The sequence below is a fragment of the Salmo salar genome, chromosome 13 (genome assembly GCF_965601325.2).
Source record: "Salmo salar chromosome 13, fSalSal1, whole genome shotgun sequence".
NCBI lineage: Eukaryota > Metazoa > Chordata > Actinopteri > Salmoniformes > Salmonidae > Salmo > Salmo salar.
In genome coordinates, this window is record NC_138303.1 from 46,292,037 (window position 1) to 46,311,448 (window position 19,412).

At 43.1% G+C, this 19,412-nt stretch overlaps 1 protein-coding gene across 2 annotated transcripts; it reads left to right on the plus strand.

The window, feature by feature from the left end:
• The first annotated feature begins 1,765 nt into the window (after positions 1 to 1,765).
• On the plus strand, positions 1,766 to 18,625 carry LOC106566993 (differentially expressed in FDCP 6 homolog). 2 transcript variants are annotated; one of them, XM_082960161.1, is made up of 12 exons: positions 1,766 to 1,989; positions 9,773 to 9,913; positions 10,221 to 10,406; positions 11,769 to 11,996; positions 12,150 to 12,296; positions 12,557 to 12,665; positions 12,895 to 13,193; positions 13,414 to 13,580; positions 14,473 to 14,671; positions 15,150 to 15,240; positions 16,047 to 16,268; positions 18,032 to 18,625. In XM_082960161.1, exons 1-11 carry the CDS (start codon positions 1,894 to 1,896, stop codon positions 16,256 to 16,258), a joined length of 1,875 nt encoding a protein of 624 aa, XP_082816287.1. In that variant the 5' UTR covers positions 1,766 to 1,893; the 3' UTR covers positions 16,259 to 16,268; positions 18,032 to 18,625. The 2 variants fall into 2 exon arrangements, with proteins under 2 accessions (XP_082816287.1, XP_013991200.1); XM_014135725.3 differs by lacking the exon at positions 18,032 to 18,625 and having other exon boundaries at positions 16,047 to 16,674.
• Positions 18,626 to 19,412: the final 787 nt, after the last annotated feature.

Genomic DNA, 19,412 nt, shown 5'->3' on the forward strand with positions numbered 1-19,412 from the left:
AAACATTTTAAACATTCAAATACATTTTACAACAGATTTCACAATACATTAAGTGTGTGCCCACCGGCCACAACTGTGTATGTGTGTGTATAGTGTGCATGTTATGTATGTTTGTATGTATAAAGTGAAATAAAATAAAACAAATAAAAATGTGTGTGTTTGTGCTTGTGTGTGTGACTCTTCACAGTCCTCGCTGTTCCATAAGGTATATTGTCATAAGATTTTTAAATCTGATTTTATTACTTGCGTGAGTTACTTGATGTGGAATAGAGTTCCATGTAGCCATGGCTCTATGTAGTACTGTGCGCCTCCCATAGTCTGTTCTGGACTTGGGGACTGTGAAGGGACCTCTGGTGGCATGTCGTGTGGGGTATGCATAAGTGTACGAGCTGTGTGCTAGTAGTTTAAACAGACAGCTTGGTGCATTCAACATGTCAATACTTTTTACAAAAACAAGTAGAGATGAAGTCAATCTCTCCTCTACTTTGAGTCAGGAGAGATTGACATGCATATTATTAATGTTAGCTCTACGTGTACATTAAAGGGCCAGCCGTGCTGCAGTGTTTTGGGCCAGTTGTAATTTTCCCAAGTCCCTCTTTGTGGCACCTGACTACACGACTGGACAGTAGTTCAGGTGCGACAAAACTAGGGCCTGTAAGGGCCTGCCTTGGGGATTTGTTGTTCAGAAGGCAAAGCGGTGCTTTATTACGGACAGACCTCTCCCCATCTTAGCTACTGTTGCATCAATATGTTTTGACCATAACAGTTTACAATCCAGGATTACTATTTTGGAGTCACTACAATGTTGTTGATCTCGCCTCAGTTTTCTCCCATCACAGCCATTGAACTCTGTAGCTGTTTTAAAATTACCAATGGCCTCATGGTAACATCCCTGAGCAGTTGCATTCCTATCCTGCAGCTAAGATCAGAAGGACAACTGTATTTTTTATGTGTCTGGGTGGTTTAATACATAATCCACAGCATAATTATTAACTTGAACATGCTTAAAGAGATGTTCAATGTCTGATTTGTTATTGTTACCCAATCTACCAAGCATTGCCCTTCTTTATGAGACGTTTGAAAAGCTCCCTGGTCTTTGTAGTTGAATCTGTGCTTGAAATGCAATAATTGACTGAGGCACCTTACAGATGCTGTATGTATGGAGGACAGAGGAAGGGTTAGTCATTCAAAAATCATGTCAACCCCTGTTATTTCACACAGAGTGAGTCCATGTATCTTATTATGTGATTTGTTGAGACACATTTTACAGATGAACTAATTTAAGCTTGCTAAACAGAGGGGCTGAATACTTAAGCAGCGATTATATTTGGGTTATTCTTTATTTATCTTTAAAAAAAAGAATCTTCCACTTTGACACTACAGAGTATTTTGTGTAGATTGTTGACAAAAAATGTACAATTACTTGTTTTTAATCCCACTTTGTAACACAATAAAACGTGAAGAAATTCAAGGGGTCTGAATACTTTTTGGAAAGCATAATAATGGCGCAGGAGGGGATGGCTGCCGTTTTACAGGCTCCTAACCAACTGTGCTCTTAACTCTATTTCTTGAACTCCATTGTTGGTTAAGGGCTTGTAAGTAAGCATTTCACGGTAAGGTCTACACCTGTTGTATTCGGCGCATGTGACAAATACAATTTGATTTGATATGATAGTGGGCCCCTACCTGCAGTGTCCTGCCCCACCAACAGGTGGGGTAGCTGAGACTGATTGGATTGTAGTGCTGTCAGCACAGGTCCTCACAAGCCACAGTACAGGGTGTGGGTGACTGCTGGCTGTCACACATAGGGCCACGTATCAAGAGGAGGGGAGAGGAGAGAGAAAAAAAAGCTGTGAAAGAAGGAGCAAAACGGAAAGTTATGCTGCTGCAGACATGGACCTACGCTCAGAGCTCCTCAAGTCCATTTGGTATGGTTTCACAGCCTTGGATCTAGAGAAGAGTGGGAAAGTCTCAAAGTCTCAACTTAAGGTAAGTACCTGGTTACATTAGGTAAAGGTAGATTTTATGATTTTTTTTTTACCAATGCTTTGGGGCTCTTTCTTCTATCCAGGCACGCTTGCTGTCTCATTTCCGACCTCAGGAACATCATATTAATCTTCTCTTCTTAAGGTATCTGGAGTCGGCCAACAATATATAAAGTGAACTGGATCCACAAAAATATACATTTATTGACATTGGATGATGAGCAAAACAGGTCCTGACCCAGCTAGCACATAACGTTCTGGGAACCATATGTTTACCTTCCCAGAACTTTCTGGGAATGGTGCAGGATAGTTGCTTTGCTTTGGAACATTCATAGCACATTTAAGGAACTTGACAAAAAAGCGTTATTTTCTTGGTATTTCATTACTTTAACAGAACGTTTCCTAAAATGGTTACATTTAATTTAAATTTTGTTAATGTTCACGGAACATTCTCCAACTGGTTTGACATTGGATATGTTCTCAAATAGTTCAGAGAATGTTAAGAAACATTGTTCTTCTGTGCGAATTTCAGTGCTTCAGCATAGCGTTTCCTACATCTTTCCTCATGGTTCTATTTAAAGTCATGTTCTCACATTGTTCCGAGAACGCTAAGAAACAACATTCTTCTGCGGGAATTTCAGTACTTCAGCTTAACGTTTATTACAGGTTTCCTCATGATTCTATTCTAAGTAATGTTCTTAAATGGTTCCCAGAACGTTAAGAAAACTTTACATAAAAACTCCAAGAAAACTTTAGTAACTTTCAGAGAACGATCTAAGAATGTTATTTAAAAACATAAAGATTCCGTTCTCATTATTAACAAAACTCTCTCTATCCTCTATCTTAAGTGTGTTCAGAGCTGTGTTCAGTATGTTTCTACGTTCTAGAATGTTCAATTGAACGGAAACGGTGCTGTATTGAATGACCAGTTGAAAACTGGGAGGGGTTGGGGAACACTGTCAGCATGGCAACTGCCCTTTAAATACGCCACTCGTTGCTTCAAGCCACAACTCACGACACCCACCAAACAGGAGGAAACGTACCTCAAAGTCTGTTCAAAAACATACAATAAAGTTTTGGATTAATGTGTGATTCAGTACAAACTGTTCCGAAACATAACAAACATTCAAGCGAACTAAACGCACCTCTGGGTTGTTGGCCTTGCCCACTAATTGGCCACACCTGATCTTAATGAGTGCTTGTTTCCTTTGAAATGGGGTCTGTTGAACATGTTTGCTAGCTGTTCCACAGAGAGAAGAGAAGATCATAGGTTTCAATCTCACTGATGCTGTGCCATAAAAAAGAAACATATGTATGAATATTTTTATTTAACTAGGCAAGTCAGTTAAGAACAAATTCTTATTTACAATGACGCTGGGCCAATTGTGCGCCGCTCTATGGGACTCACAATCACAGCCGGATGTCATACAGCCTGGATTCAAACCAGGTACTATAGTGAAGCCTTTTGCACCAAGATGCAGTGCCTTACACTGCTGTGCCACTCGTTAGCCTAAACAAAATAATTTCCATGTGTCCTATGTGTGCAAAACAGTTAACCCAAACTAAGCTAGCAGTGTTATTAAAAGCATTATTGAAACATGTTCTCAGAACATTATTTAATTACCTTCAAATAACCTGTCATTAATGAAACCTTCGATTAATAACTTTCAGGGAACCATAGTAAAATGTTCTCAGAATCTCCCTGTAAACTAAAAATGTACATCTAGATCAGGTAAAAGTTTCACTTCTGTTATCAGAACGTTTAAAAAACGTTCAGTTTTACCAGTCAGAAAACGAATGGCTTCGTTCCCAGAACCAATGGGAAACCAAAAACGTATGTTCCCATAACTTCCAATGAACCAAATTGTGCTAGCTGGAGAATAACTTGACATAATTCCGTAGGAGTTTGAAAGATATGTGGTAGATTTTGTGCTGATCTTTATCTGATTATATGTATTTCCTGGTTGAGCCTTCATGCCACATGCTCTGTTATGGTGACAAGATATTTGCAGATTTCATAAGTATATTTGCCGAAATCGTTTGTGTTGTCTTACCAACTCCTATGGTCATTGGCAACAGATCTGTGACCATACTAGTATATACTATATTCAGTGCCTTCAGAAAGAATTCCGAAACATTGACTTTTTCTACATTTTTCGACATTACAGCCTTATTCTAAAATATATATTTTTTACCTTATCAATCTACACATAATACGCCATAATGACAAAGCAATTTTTTTTTGCTAATGTGGACATATAAACCTCCCCTGGAAATGTCACATTTACATAAGTATTCAGACCCTTTATGCAGTACTTTGTTGAAGCACCTTTGGCAGCGATTACAACATTGAGTCTTCTTGGGTATGACAGCTAGAAGCTTGGCACATCTGTATTTTGGGAGTTTCTTCTATTCTTCTCTGCAGATCCTCTCAAGCTCTGTCAGGTTGGAGGGGGAGTGTCGCTGCACAGCTATTTTCAGGTCTCTCCAGAGATGTTCGATCGGGTTCAAGTCCGGGCTCTGGCTGGGTCACTCAAGGACATTCAGATAGTTGTCCGGAAGCGACTCCTGTGTTGTCTTGGCTGTGTGCTTAGGGTCATTGTCCTGTTGGAAAGTGAACCTTCAGCCCATTCTGAGGTCATGAGCACTCTGGAGCAGGTTTCCATCAAGGATCTCTTTGTACTTTGTTCCGTTCATCTTTCCCTCGATCCTGACTAGTTTCCCAGTCCCTGCTGTTGAAAAACATCCCCACAGCATGATGCTGCCACCACCATGCTTCACTGTAGGGAAGGTGCCAGGTTTCCGCCAGACGTGACACTTGGCATTCAGGCCAAAAAGGTCAATCTTAATTTATCAGACCAGAGAATCTTGTTTATCATGGTCTGAGAGTCCTTTAGGTGCCTTTTGGCTAACTCCAAGCGGGCTGTCACGTGCCTTCTACTGAGGAGTGGCTTCCACCTGGCCACTACCATAAAGGCCTGATTGGTGGAGATGGTTGTCTTTCTGGAAGGTTTTCCCATCTCCACAGAGGAACTCTAGAGCTCTGTCAAAGTGACCGTAAGTTCTTGGTCACCTCCCTGACCAAGGCCCTTCTCCCTTGGTTGATCAGTTTGGCTGGGCGGCCAGTTCTAGGAAGAGTCTTGGTGGTTCCAAACTTCCATTTAAGAATGATGGAGGCCACTGTGTTCTTGGGGACCTTCAATGCTGCAGAAATGTTTTGGTACCCTTCTCCAGATCTGTGCCTCGACATAATCCTGTCTCGGAGCTCTACAGACAATTCCTTTGACCTCATGGCTTGGTTTTTGCTCTTACATGCACTGTCAACTGTGGGACCTTAAATAGACAGGTGTGTGCCTTTCCAAATCATATCATGGGGCGGCAGGGTAGCCTAGTGGTTAGAGTGTTGGTCTAGTAACCGAAAGTTTGCAAGTTGAAATCTGTCGTTCTGCCCCTGAACAAGGCAGTTAACCCACTGTTCCTAGGCCGTCATTGAAAATAAGAGTTTGTTCTTAACTGACTTGCCTAGTTAAATAAAGATTTTTAAAAAAAAAATCCAGTCAATTGAATTTACCACAGGTGGACTCGTATCAATTTGTAGAAACATCTCAAGGATGGTCAATGGAAACCAGGATGCACCTGACCTAAATTTTGAGTCTCATAGCAAAGGGTCTGAATACTTAAGTAAATAAGGTATTCCTGTTTTATCATTAATACTTTTGCAAAAAAATCTAAAAACCTGTTTTAATTTTGCTGTAATGTAACAAATGTGGAAAAAGTCAAGGGGTCTGAATAATTTCCAAAGGAACTGTATATAAAAGTATGTGAACACCCATTAAAATGTGTGGATTCTGCTGTTTCAGCCACACCCATTTTTGACAGGTGTATAAAATTGAGCACACAGGCAGTAGAAGGGCCTTACTGAAGAGCTCAGTTACTTTCAACGTGGCACCACCATAGGATGCCACCTTTCCAACAAATCAGTTCGTCAAATTTCTGCCGTGGTCAACTGTAAGTGCTGTTATTGTGAAGTGGAAACATCTAGGCGCAACAACGGCTCAACCACGAAGTGGTAGGCTACACAAGCTCACAGAACGGGACTGTCGAGTGCTGAAGTGTGTAAAAATCGTCAGGCCTCAGTTGCAACACTCACTACCGAGTTCCAAACTGCCTCTGGAAGCAATGTCAACACAAGAACTGTTCGTCGGGAGCATCATGAAATGGGTTTCCATGGCCGAGCAGCCGCACACAACTAAAATCACTATGAGCAATGCCAAGCGTCAGCTGGCGTGGTGTAAAGCTCAGCGCCATTGGAGCAGTGGAAACGCATTCTCTGGAGTGATGAATTACGCTTCACCATCTGGTAGTCCTACGGATGAATTTGGGTTTGGCGGATGCCAGAAAACACTACCTGCCTGAATGCAAAGTGCCAACTGTAAAGTTTGGTGGAAGAGGAATAATTGTCTGGGGCTGTTTTTCATGGTTCGGGCTTGGCCACTTAGTTCCAGTGAAGGGAAATCTTAATGCTACAGCATACAATGACATTCTAGACGATAATGTGTTTCCAACTTTGTGGCAACAGTTTGGAGAAGGTCCTTTCCTGTTTCATCATGAAAATGCCCCCGTGCAGTGGCAGTTCTAGCTTGTATGGCTCCCAGGGCAACCACACGATGACATGATATCATTGACATGACGTGAAAATGAGCGATAGAAAACAGATCGTACAAATGTCACCATTCATTTTTTTTTTTTTTTTTGTGCGGGCGCCCTGTGCTGCCCCAGGCAAGATGGGAAGCCCATGTCGCCTTTACCTAAATCCGCCACTGCCCCCATTCACAAAGTGAGGTCCATACAGAAATGGTTTGTCGAGATCGGTGTGGAAGAACTTGACTGGCCTGCATAGAGTCCTGTCCTCAACCCTTTCAAACACCTTTGAGATGAATTGGAACGCCAACTGCGCACCAGGTCTAATCGCCCAACATCCATGCTAGACCTGTTGTGGCTGAATGGAAGCAAGTCCCTGCAGCAATGTTCCAACATCTAGTGGAAAGCCTTCCCTGAAGAGTGGAGGCTGTTATAGCAGTAAAAAGGTGGTTTGAGATGTTCGACAAGCAGGTGTCCACATACTTTTGGTCATGTAGTGTAGATGGCTGACTCAGTGATGAAGATGTTTCCTATGGGGAGCAAAACAGTAATGATAGTGAACAATGTGTGCTTGTGTTTTAGAGGCACTGCGAGTGTGGAGCTGACAAGTAACAGTTTGCTCTCAGTGTTTCTATGAATAAGAGCCCTTATCACCAAGTTGTACCCAGACTGGTCCATGATGTCACCACATACAGTGCAATTGGTACTGTGGCACGAACATGACCAAAGAGGTGGTGAATGGAATAGAACGTGTCACACATTGTCTTCAATACTATGGTCATGTACATCTTCAGTGCTTATTGTTATTGACAAAGTAGTGCTGTAGAAAGTTGGATATATAATCATTACATCACCCTCCATCTATCCATTCGGCCCTACGTTCAGCCATGTGCTACTGGCTTTTACTACTAGAACCTCGTGACAAAGCCTATCCCGTCATACTGGTGGTGGGGCAGGCTCTAGTCTAGAGTATTGTCCAGACCAGAACCATGCAGTCAGGTTTATCGAGGCTAAGTACTCTGGTCTGGAGTATGGCCCAGTCAGTCCAGAGACCAGGCAGTCATATACCCTTTTTAAAATCTACTTAGCCAAGCTGAGCTGAGCTGTATCATGTTGGTTACAGTACACCTACCATCAACCATAGGTGATGGAACCGTGCTGGAAAAATGAAAAAAGAGCCAGCCAGCACAGTATGGTTCAGGTTGGAATGATATTGTGAAAGGGTAATAGAGGCTCAGAAGCCAGCAGGTCACACAGGTCACATACACTTGGTTTCATAGTGGGAGGGAGGAGGAGAGGAAGACAGGATGTGATGATGTTTCAGAAGCAGTGGGCTGGGTGCACTGACTCACCCCCCCTTAAAAAAAGGATTATCTCAACTTCTATTTCAGTAAGCCTCCAGTTATTTATTGATGATGCTCTCTTGAAAGACGTATAAACTTCACAGAAATAGCATTGTATTTTCTCTGAGGTCTAAATGGCAGTTGAAACATTGGTTCTCACGTGCACAACACTCTTGAATGACATATTTTTATGGGTAAATCAAAGATATTGTAGCAACCCTAACCCAACATTTAGCAATCTTGTCAAAGGGTTCAGATCTCTTGTTGTAATGCCTAAGGTGTTGGCTTGACAGTCGCGGGACCAGGGTTTGAGTTCTGGTCGGGGCTACACCGCCAAATTCCCTACAATATGTAAACTAACTTTTTGGCTTTTTATAGAAGACTAAAATACTTTAATGATTCAGCTTTTATGTTTCAGTTCCTTCATAAACCGTCAAAGTATTTCTCTTTTTTACTGCGCGCCACATCTCTGTCTGACAGAGACAAGTCACCATTTTTAAAAGGATCTACCAAAGATTTAAACTTGATTTGAACCTTATTTTCAATATACATTTTGCTGTATCTCATCTACAGTGCTGCGAAACTCTTTTTGCATATTTTTGATACTGATTGCTTTCAGATCTTCAACCAAAAACCTAATATTAGATAAAAGGAACCTGAGTTTACAAATAATAAAAAAAGGATACTTATTCAACACTCAATTTCCCTGTGTTTAAAAGTAATTGCCCCCTTACACTCAATAACTGGTTGTACCACCTTTAGCTGCAATGACTGCAACCAAATGCTTCCTGTAGTTGTTGATCAGTCTCTCACATCACTGTGGAGGAATTTCTGCCCACTCTTGAATGCAGAACTGCTTTAACTCAGCAACATCTGTGGGCTTTCAAGCCCTGCCACAACATCTCAATCGGGATTAGGTCTGGACTTTGACTACGCCATTCTAAAATGTCACTTTTTAAAATATTTTTAACCATTTTCATGTAGACTTGATTGTGTTTTGGATCATTGTCTTGCTGCATGACCCAGCTGTGCTTCCACTTCAGCTCACAGACGGATGGCCTGACATTCCCCAAACCATCACACTACAGTACCACCACCATGCTTGACGATTGGTATTAAGTTCTTACTGTGGAATGCAGTCTTTGGTTGACTCCAAAAAGTTGACTCAAGTTGAGCAAAAAGCACCTGGATGATCATCAAGACTCTCTGAAGAATGTTTTATAGACAGATCAGTCAAAAGTGTAACTTTTTTGCCTGCCGAAAACCAAACACTGCATTCCACAGTAAGAACCTTTAACCAACAGTCAAGCATGGTGGTGGTGGTAGTATGATGGTTTGGTGATGCTTTGCTGCCTCAGGACCTGGACAACTTGCCTTAATAGAAGGAACCATGAATGTGTGTGCTAAGGTGCAGAGAATCAGAGCAGGTGGTCAGTCCAGTTCAATTATTCAGAGGTGGGGTTTCTGGAGACACCTGAAACCCCACCTCTTTAAGGAATACCTGGTATAGGATAAAGTAATCCTTCTAACCCCCCCCCCCCCCCCCAAAAAAAAAGATATCGATGCACTATTGTAAAGTGGTTGTTCCACTGGATATCATATGGTGAATGCACCAATTTGTAAGTCGCTCTGGATAAGAGCGTCTGCTAAATGACGTAAATGTAAATGTAATTCAGCAATCTGATGGCTTGTAGATAGAAATTGTCTCTGTGCCTGTTGGTATCAGACCTCATGTTCCGATACGGTTTGCCCGACGATAAGGGAGTGAACAGCCCTCACAACCCTGTCGTTTGTGTGTTCTAGGTCCTATCACATAACTTGTGTACGGTTCTGTCCATCCCTCACGACCCGGTGGCTCTGGAAGAACATTTCAGGGATGATGACGATGGACCGGTCTCCAGCCAAGGGTACATGCCTTACCTCAACAAATACATACTGGACAAGGTAAAGTCATGTACACAAACACACCCAAGTCACCTTACATTTTTGCCTCAGTCTTTCCTTTTTATTGGATTTATGAGCCCTTTGGGTTTGGGATGGAATTACTTGTGAATGCCCACATACTCATTCCACAAACACACCCTTATAAACATTGTATGTATCTATAAATGCATATAGAGTCATGACTATAAAAAGTAATTATGTTGTTTGTGTACCCAGATGCCACCACTTGGTTTATAAAGAAGGAAAAGAGAGCTAAAAAATGCTAGGTACATTTTCCTTACTCAGTGCTGCTTATTATGCCTCACAGGTAGAAGAGGGCTGTTTTGTGAAAGAACAGGTTGATGAACTGTGCTGGACTCTCACTGCTAAGAAGAACTACAAACCGGCGAAGGACAATAACAATGTGTTGCCAGGGAAAGATGCCTTTCATCTCTGGAGTCTGTTTAACTTTCTGTCAGAGGATAAATACCCTCTCGTTATGGTTCCTGATGAGGTGAGTTATGTATACAAAGCATGCTGGGTTCTGTAGCATATTATACTACAAATTCACCTAGAATACAGTGGATGGATGCTAAATAATCCTAATACATTTAGTCACTTAAAAAGGGAAAAGGTCCATCACTAACTTTCAATACCGCTATAACCAAATCCAAACACTCACTGTAATTGTAGTATTTAATTGTAGAGGCAGCAGGTAGCCTAGCAGTTAAGCTCATTGGGCCAGTAACCGAAAGGTCTCTGGTTCAAATCGCAGACTAACGTTAGGTGAAAAATCTGTCTGTGCCCTTGAGCAAGGCACTTAACCCTAATTGCTCCTGTAAGTCACTCTGGATAAGAGCGTCTGCTAAATTATTTAAATGTAAAATGTAGTATTTATCTGCCAAACCTCTATACAGCCTGCTCTCATAGACTAGACGTAACATAGTAAATGTAAATCAGTATGATATGTTACATTTGGTATGGTTACTTAAGTCAAAAACGAAAGTAGGGTGGTTGGGCGTGCGCGTAACGCGAACATCTAGCAACCCAAAGTTTGAATTTGTGTCTCATCATGGACAACTTTAGCATTTTAGCAACTTTTTAACTACTTATTACTTTGCAACTACTTAGCATGTTAGCTAACCTTAACCCTTTTAGCTAACCCTTCCCCTAACCCTTTAACCTAACTCCTAAACTTAACCCCTAACCTAACCCCTAGTCTCGCTAATGTTAGCAAGATTACTAACGTTAGCGACCTAGCCATCCAGCTAGAATTTGTAACATATTATATGTTTTGCAAATTCGTAACATATAATACGAATTGTAATTTGTAACATAACATACGTAATGCGTGATGGACATCCACAAATGAATACATAACATACAAAACGTAACATACAGTATCATACTAAATAGTGTCAGAATTACATATAGAATAATACGAAATGCTCTGAGAGCAGGTTGCTAAATATAGCAAACCCGTGAGGAATGTTTTTCTTCCTACTGATTGCTGTGAATCTTTCAGTACCTAAATATGGGCTTGTATGTCACTTGTAGCATGGCTTTTGGTTTCTGTCTGTTTTTCACAACCGCTGTTGGCAGTGTGATTGTGATAAGCCACAGATTTTAGAGCAGGGCACTACAGTGCCTCAGTAACAACTAGCAGTCGGGGTGGTTTCACTGAAAACAAAAGCATAGGATACATTATCATCCAAATATTATTTTGTGAGTCGTGACGGACTATTAAAATAAACAAGATAGAGATTGAGACTCTGGTTATTAACCAATTACAAAACAATTGAAAGGCAACCATTCCCCCCATATACCAATTGCATCCCTTTTACAAACAAAATATTTGTGTTTTTGAATTATTCAGGTGGAATACCTCCTGAAAAAGATTTGCATGGCCATGAGTGTTGAGCTCAACTGTGTGGAGCTGGAAGACTTCATCTCCCAGGATGCAGTGCAGCAGAATGGTTTCACTGTCTGGTCCTTCCTGGAGATGATGAACACTGGGAAGATAACCAGAGGCATGGGCCAGGAAATCACCAGCATGGCCATAGAGGAGGTCTACAGGGAGATAGTTGCTGATGTCCTCAAAGAGGTAGGGTACTTAAAAACAACAGAACAACATCTCTATACTGTCTGCCTGTCTGAATTTCTTGCTATCTGCCTACATGCTTGTGACCTCCAATTCTGTTTCAGTGACGTGTGTTGATTGTGTCAGTTCTGTGTGGGTTGACTGTGTTGCCTACAGGGGTACCTGTGGAAGAAGAGTCAGCTGAGGAGGAACTGGAAGGAGCGCTGGTTCACCCTGAGGCCCATTACCCTGGATTACTACACCAGTGAGGACCGCAAGGAGCGCCAGGGAAGCATTGCTCTGGATGGGAACTGCTGTGTGGAGGTAGGCTGGGCTTGAGGTGGGGTGGGACCTGGGGTGGGGCAGTGGGGACAGGCACAGCTGAGCTAGGCCTGCTCCTTTTTGAGAATGGGTGACAGATTTAATAACTTATTCAATCAGAGCTACAGGGTTAACACATCCCTCCCTCATATGTGTCATTTGAAATAGCTGAAAATAGAAAGGAATTTACAATGAATGTACAACAAATATATATACATACATTGTGCTAATGTGTCACAATGAGTACTTCTCCTGTTGATCAGGTGCTGCCAGACCGGGATGGGAAGAGGTGTATGTTCTGTCTGAAAACTCTGTCCAAGACCTACGAGATGAGTGCCTCAGACACCAAGCAGAGACAGGAATGGACTGCAGGTACCATGATCAATAAATTGCTAATTGAGCATTTACACATTGTTGACACAATTATTTAGGGATATGATGAATTACCAAGCTTGTAACAACTATCATACTGATGACAAAAGTAGTGAAGGCAACGATTCCCCCTGCCCTATATGTTGGGTTGATTACTGGGTTGATTATTCGAAGTCAAGCAGTAAGCATATACTGAGTACTGACATCCTGTCCCTCCCTTCACCCCCAGCCATTCAGACAGCCATCCGTCTACACAGTGAAGGGAAGACCTCTCTCCACAAGGACCTGAAGCTGAAGAGGAGGGAGCAGAGGGAGCAGCGGGAGAAGAGGCGGCTGGCTAAGGAGGAGGAGCAGCAACGTTTTCAGGCCCTGCAGGAGGAGAAGGAGCATAAGCTGGCCGAGCTGGAGCTCCTAAAGGAGGCGCAGAGGCAGGCCCAAGCCCTCCTGGAGCAGGACGAGATGAGGCGGCGCCAGCATCATGAGGAGATGCAACAGGCCCTGGAGGTGCAGCTCCGCGAGGCAAAGGAGGTGAAGACTGGGAGGGGTGGAGGAAGTGTACGGGGGAGGAGAGGGTGGAAGGGAGGAGTGTGGTTGCATGGAGGAGAAAGGTGGAGGAGTGCTGATGAATGGAGAAGAGTGACGACCGCACAATGTTTACCTGCGTCGCGCAGGAGAAGGGTGCAGGTTGATTCAGACAGGAGGAGTGGGTGTTTAGATGTTCCATGCTGATGTGGGTCTCCTCTTCCAGTCACGGGCCACCATGCAGGCAGAGATGGTTCTGAAGGAGGAGGAGGCGGAGCGGCAGAGGAAGAGGATCAAGGAGCTGGAGGAGATGCAGACAAGTCTGGAGGAGGCTCTACAGCAGGAGATCAAAGCTCGGCAGGACGAAGAGGTCTTTCGATATGCACAGACTGGGTAAAGGGATATACACACACACAGACATGGAGGCACACACACGCAGGTAGGCAGTTACCCATGCAAACGCACTCTCACATACACACACAGGCTAAGGGCAGGGTGCTGGACACACTCAGACATTGTTTCGCTCACACTGACTCACAAACCTAGTACCCTCACTACTTTGCTTACATTGACACAGGTTCATCTTAGGGCTTGCTGTCATCGTGTGAGAAGGCACCAAGTTGGCACGTAAAAGCTGCATGTCTTTTTACAGAGCACCGTACACAGCAGAGACAGATGGTGTTAAGAGAAGCCGATTGCTGTTGAAGAGAGGCTGTTGCATTAGTTAGGTTCCTGAGGAAGTTGAGTTTAACAGAGGAAGTTGTCTAGCTACAATCTGTAGGATCTGTTGACACTGACAGGGTGTTCATGGTGTGTCTGTCACAATCTTACATGTAAGAAGAAGCAGTGTGCTTTGATGCATTTATTCACTGACTCGATGGGAAACATACAGATCCTAACCGGTTCTATTTAATTTTGTGACTGCAAATACCAAGCGCCAAGCTCTCTGCTTGTCTCAAAGATCCCAAACACTCACAGACAAGGCAAATATAGCATACAAATATAAAGTAATAAGACATTACAAAGGCTCATATATGCTTAAAAAAATGTACATAACATTGTACAGTATATAATGAAAAGTAATGGAGATAAGCAACAGCCTTGGGGGGCGCCTGTGTTTAACTGGACACTTTTTGAGAGATGATTGCGAGGTCAAGAGTTTGCATGTGTCACGTTTCTAAAAACATTAAATGTGTCTCGTCCAACTTCTTACCACACAATGCCATATCTACTGTATGTCTTCCAGTTAAAGATTTTCTATTTCTCATATATGTTTATTGTACAGTTTGCTGTCTGAGGAGGAGGACAAGATGAAGGCCCTGATGGCGCTGCAAGAGGAGCAGGAGGAGTACATCCTGAAGACCCAGAGGGAGAAGCAGGAGCTAAGGCAAGAGATGGAAAACAAGTCCCGCGCTCTTGAGGAGGCCCAAAGGCAGCTGGAGGAGGTCAGGGCCAACCGCTACAGGGTCGACCAGGACGTTGTGGTAAGTACAGAGATACACTATATAATATAAATACCTGTGCATAATGTTATACGGTAGTTATATAGTGATGAGTAGCCTATCAACACACCGTTAATGGTACTTCAAAACAGCTCTGGCTATTTGGGTATCACATCCCACTGGGCACAGACGTCAGTCTAGTTTTGATTTACATTTGGTTGAGTTGTCAACTATGGTGAATTTAACATGAAATTAAAAATATTCACCATGTCATTGGCTTTAGGTTAAAAGTTGGGAGAAAAAAAATACGAAATGCCCTGGTTGATCCAATTAGTTTTCCATATTGATTCAACGTCGACACAGATTTTCTGGGTTGAAATCAAGTGGAAACAACGTTGATTCAACCAGTTTTTGCCAAGTGGGATGTGATCAGGGATTGGATTGCGGGAGATAGTGAGAGAATTAAGTAAGTTTTACTGTGTTTGCGTGGGGTGTTTCAATCCGTCTTGTGTTCTAATAGGCTGCCCAGAGGAAGCTTCGCCAGGCCAGCACCAATGTCAAACACTGGAATGTTCAGATGAACCGACTGATGCGTCCTATTGGACCAGGAGGTAGGCTACGTCACACCACACCAGTATCTTCATTGACAACGAAAAACATACACAGAAAGCTTAGGTTTGATATATTATCATGTTTGAGGCGCAGAAAAAGCAAAAGAGGACTAGTCACAATCGGCAAGAAACACTGGTCGTGTCCCAAATGGCTCCCTATTCCCTTTATAGAACACTTAATTTGACCGGTCAAAAATACTGCACTATAAATGGAATCAGGTGCCATTTGGGATGCGTACACTGCCAAGTGCCTGCTGCTAAGTGCTCAGCCATGACTTATGCAATCAGGTCACTAGAATAAGCCTACATTGCCTTGTGGTTTGGGTGGCTTTTAACTATGCACAAAGAGCATGTAGTGGATAAGACCTACAGTAGAAGGTGTATAGTATGCCAAAGGTCTTCAGAAGTGTCGCTCTTTATCACTGTGGTTGCAGCTGGGGTTTGTCAAGCTCGTTTTAGAAGACATCTTCCTCAAACATAGTGTAGACAAGACGCGTTCGTGCATTTCTATTTTATTGATCTTAATCATATTTTGAACCGAAACCCACTGGCTCTATTCATTTCACCCTTACCAGGTGACATGCCACCACTCTCCCTGCATGGCAGACACAGAATCACAGGGATCTGTCTCCTATCTTTGCCAAAGTTAGACAGCTTCAAGTAGGACAAATGACATTTCAGGGGGTGACTGATATTTTAGCTGCAGACAACCCTGGTTCTCTTTGATGACATTGTTTCTTCAGCGCCATAAATGTTAAAATAAATGTTTGTTGTTCTGTCTCCTGATCTCCCTCCCATGGTTCTAGAGAAGAGACCATCAGGAGGGGGCTCTTTCTCCAGCTTCCAGATCCCATCCCAGAGAGATCCAGGCCTGCGTCTGAGACAGAGGTCTGAGGAGCAGGACGAGGAGAGCAAGGAAAACGTGGACAACAGCAGCAGTGCAGGGTCGGGGTGTGAAGGAGAGAGAGTTGAGAGGCGTCTCTCTCAGGCCTCTAACGGAGACATGGACATTCCCTGAGGATCATATGGTGCTTCCCTTCAAAGCCTAACTAATCAACTGTTTATTTTGTTAGTTTTTTTTTCGAATGGAAAAGCAAGCTGGAGAACCTTTTAGTATGAAATCATATATTTAGGTGAACTTTCTGTCAATGGGATTGCTGAGTAGGATAAAGGAAAAGTAAACTCTGTTTACAGCTGTTCAAATGTTCTCCCACAAAAACATTTTTGTAATTGTATTAACTTTTTAGTAGTTTGTATTATTCTCTCACCTTATCTCACAGTATGTTATAACATATCTCCATGTTTTAATGAAGAATGAAAGAACCATAATGCACCACTATGAATTTTGTAGATATATTTACTAAGTAGTTTGTAACCTTGTCCCCAGGCTCAATTGAGCTGGCTGGTGGACCAGATTAAATGGTTTGGAATCTAGTTTTTGCTCGCCTCTGTGTGTCTCCATTAAAAAGTGTTATCAAATGATAACAGGTTGGGCTCAATATGCAAACAGAGAAGACTGATTTGTAGAGGGAAACTAATGCAAACTGCTTCTGTGGTCTCTATTTCCTGTTTCTGTTGTAAGTCAACAGACATGTAGAGATCAAGGCACTTTCTGGGGTGCCTGCCTTACCTACATATTATGCAACGTTGACGTGGCAGTTTCTCAATGTTCGTGTCTAATCCAGGGTATTCTCTTGCTTTTTATTTGAGTGCATCCATTGCATTATTTACACTGAGTGTACAAAATATTTGGAACACCTTCCTAATATTCAGTTGCACTCCCTTTTGCCCTCAACAGCCTCAATTCGTCGGGGCATGGACTCTACAAGGTGTCGAAAGCGTTCCACAGGGATGCTGGCCCATGTTGACTCTGAATGCTTTCCAACTGTTGTGTCAAGTTGACTGGATGTCCTTTGGGTGGTGGACATTTCTTGAATACACACAGGAAACTGTTGAGCATGAAAGACCCAGCAGCGTTGCAGTTCTTGACACAAACCGGTGTGCCTGGCACCTAGTACCACACCCGGTTTAAAAGGCACTTCAATATTTTGTCTTGCCCTTTCACCCTCTGAATGACAGATATACACAAGCCATGTCTCAACTATCTCAAGGCTTAAAAAGCATTCTTAGTGAGCATTTCTCCTTTGCCAATATAATCCATCCACCTGACCGGTGTGGCATACCAAGAAGCTGATTAAACAGCGTGATCATTACACAGGTGCACCTTGTGCTGGGTACAATAAAAGGCCACTTTAAAATGTGCAGGTTTTGAGGGAGCATGCAATTGGCATGCTGACTGTTGGAATGTCCACCAGAGCTGTTGCCAGAGAATTTTATGTTAATTTCTCTACCTTTAGCTGCCTTCAATGTAATTTTAGAGAATTTGGCAGGAAGTCCAACCAGCCTCAAAACCGCAGACCATGTGTCACCAAGCAAGCCCAGGTCCACATCCAGCTTCTTCACCTGCGGTTTCGTCTGAGGGGGTACTGAGGAGTATTTCTGTTTGTAATAAAGCCCTTTTGAGGGGAAAAACTCATTCTGATTGGATGGGCCTGGCTCCCCAGTGGGTGGGCCTATGCCCACCCATGGCTGCACCACAGCCCAGTCATGAAATCCATAGAGTAGGGCCAAATGAATTTATTTCAGATTTTCTTATATGAACTGTAACTGTACAATATTTGAAATTGTTGCATTTATATTTTTGTTCATTATAAAAGACCCTACAAAATCCTATCATTGCTATGCCGATGGCACTCAACTACTCTTCTCCTTCCCCCCTTCTGACACCTAGGAGGCGACACGCATCTCTGCGTGCCTGGCAGACATCTCAGCTTGGATATCGGCCCACCACCTCAATCTCAACATCAACAAAACGGAGCTGCTCTTCCTCCCAGGGGAAGGCCTGCCCGCTTCCAAGACCTCTCCATCATGGTTGACAACTCCACGGTGACCCCTCCCAGAGTGCAAAGAACCTTGGCATGACCCTGGGAAACACTCTGTTGTTCTCAGCAAACATCAAAGCAGTGACTCGCTCCTGCAGGTTCATGCTCAGCAACATCCGTAGAGTATGACCTTTCCTCATACAGGAAGCGGTGCAGGACCTAATCCAGGCACTTGCCATCTCCCATCCAGACTACTGGAACTCTGTTGGATGGGCTCCCCGCTTGTGCCATCAAACCCCTGCAAATTACCCAGAATGCCGCAGCCGCCTGGCGTTCGACATTCTTCTTCTTTGGTATCATGTTGTTCACACATTTTGTTTGTGCATGCCGCCACCTACTGTAGTGTGTGTTCAATCACCTTACATTTTGTTATACAAAAATAAAAAGGGGGAAAAAGAAATAATAATATGCACCACCAACTAACCCTACACCTATATATCACTATTTAATTTTTTTTTAATCACCACCCCATTCCACTATTTTGACCGTATCTGGTCAATTGCCTGGGAGGACGAGACACCACCACTTCACACACCCTGTAACTCTTCTGAAGTCAAATCTTGTATACGCAAATACTTCTCTGCAGCTGCCACCACATCTATTTTTTGTGATTTACGTTCCATTTCTGTGGTACAGTGGATAACCATTGATATGAACGCTAAGAAGCCAACCGTACTAAAGCATACAGTGTATCATTCGATGGCCTATCCCTCTGTGCTGGCACAGATCCACTCCTCACATGGATCCTCTCAGGATCTCTCACTCTTGACGCATCCTCCTCTACTTTCTTCACTGCCTCAGCATTCAACACATTCTGCACTACTCTGACGCTGGCCAGCTCCACCTGCCTCTCTCGCACCGGACACTTCCGATCCCCAGCAACAAGGGCACCCCTACAGTTGACACACAACTTTATTCACCGAAACTACACAATCCTCTATCTCATGCACTCCTGCACACTTCCCACATCTTGGAATCTCCCTCCTACACACTGCTGTGACACGACTATAGACGTTGCACCTGAAACGCCGCAATGGATTCGGCACAAAAGCTCTAACGGGATAACTGATATATCCTAACAAGACTTTGTCAGGTAAAAAGACTCAAAACTCAAAAAGGTCTGACAGTGACTCCTCTTTTTCACCACCGGTGGCTAGGAAACGGCAGGCAAACGGCAGGCATCACAAACACCAGGAATCTTCAACTTCTCCACCTGCACACTTAATACTA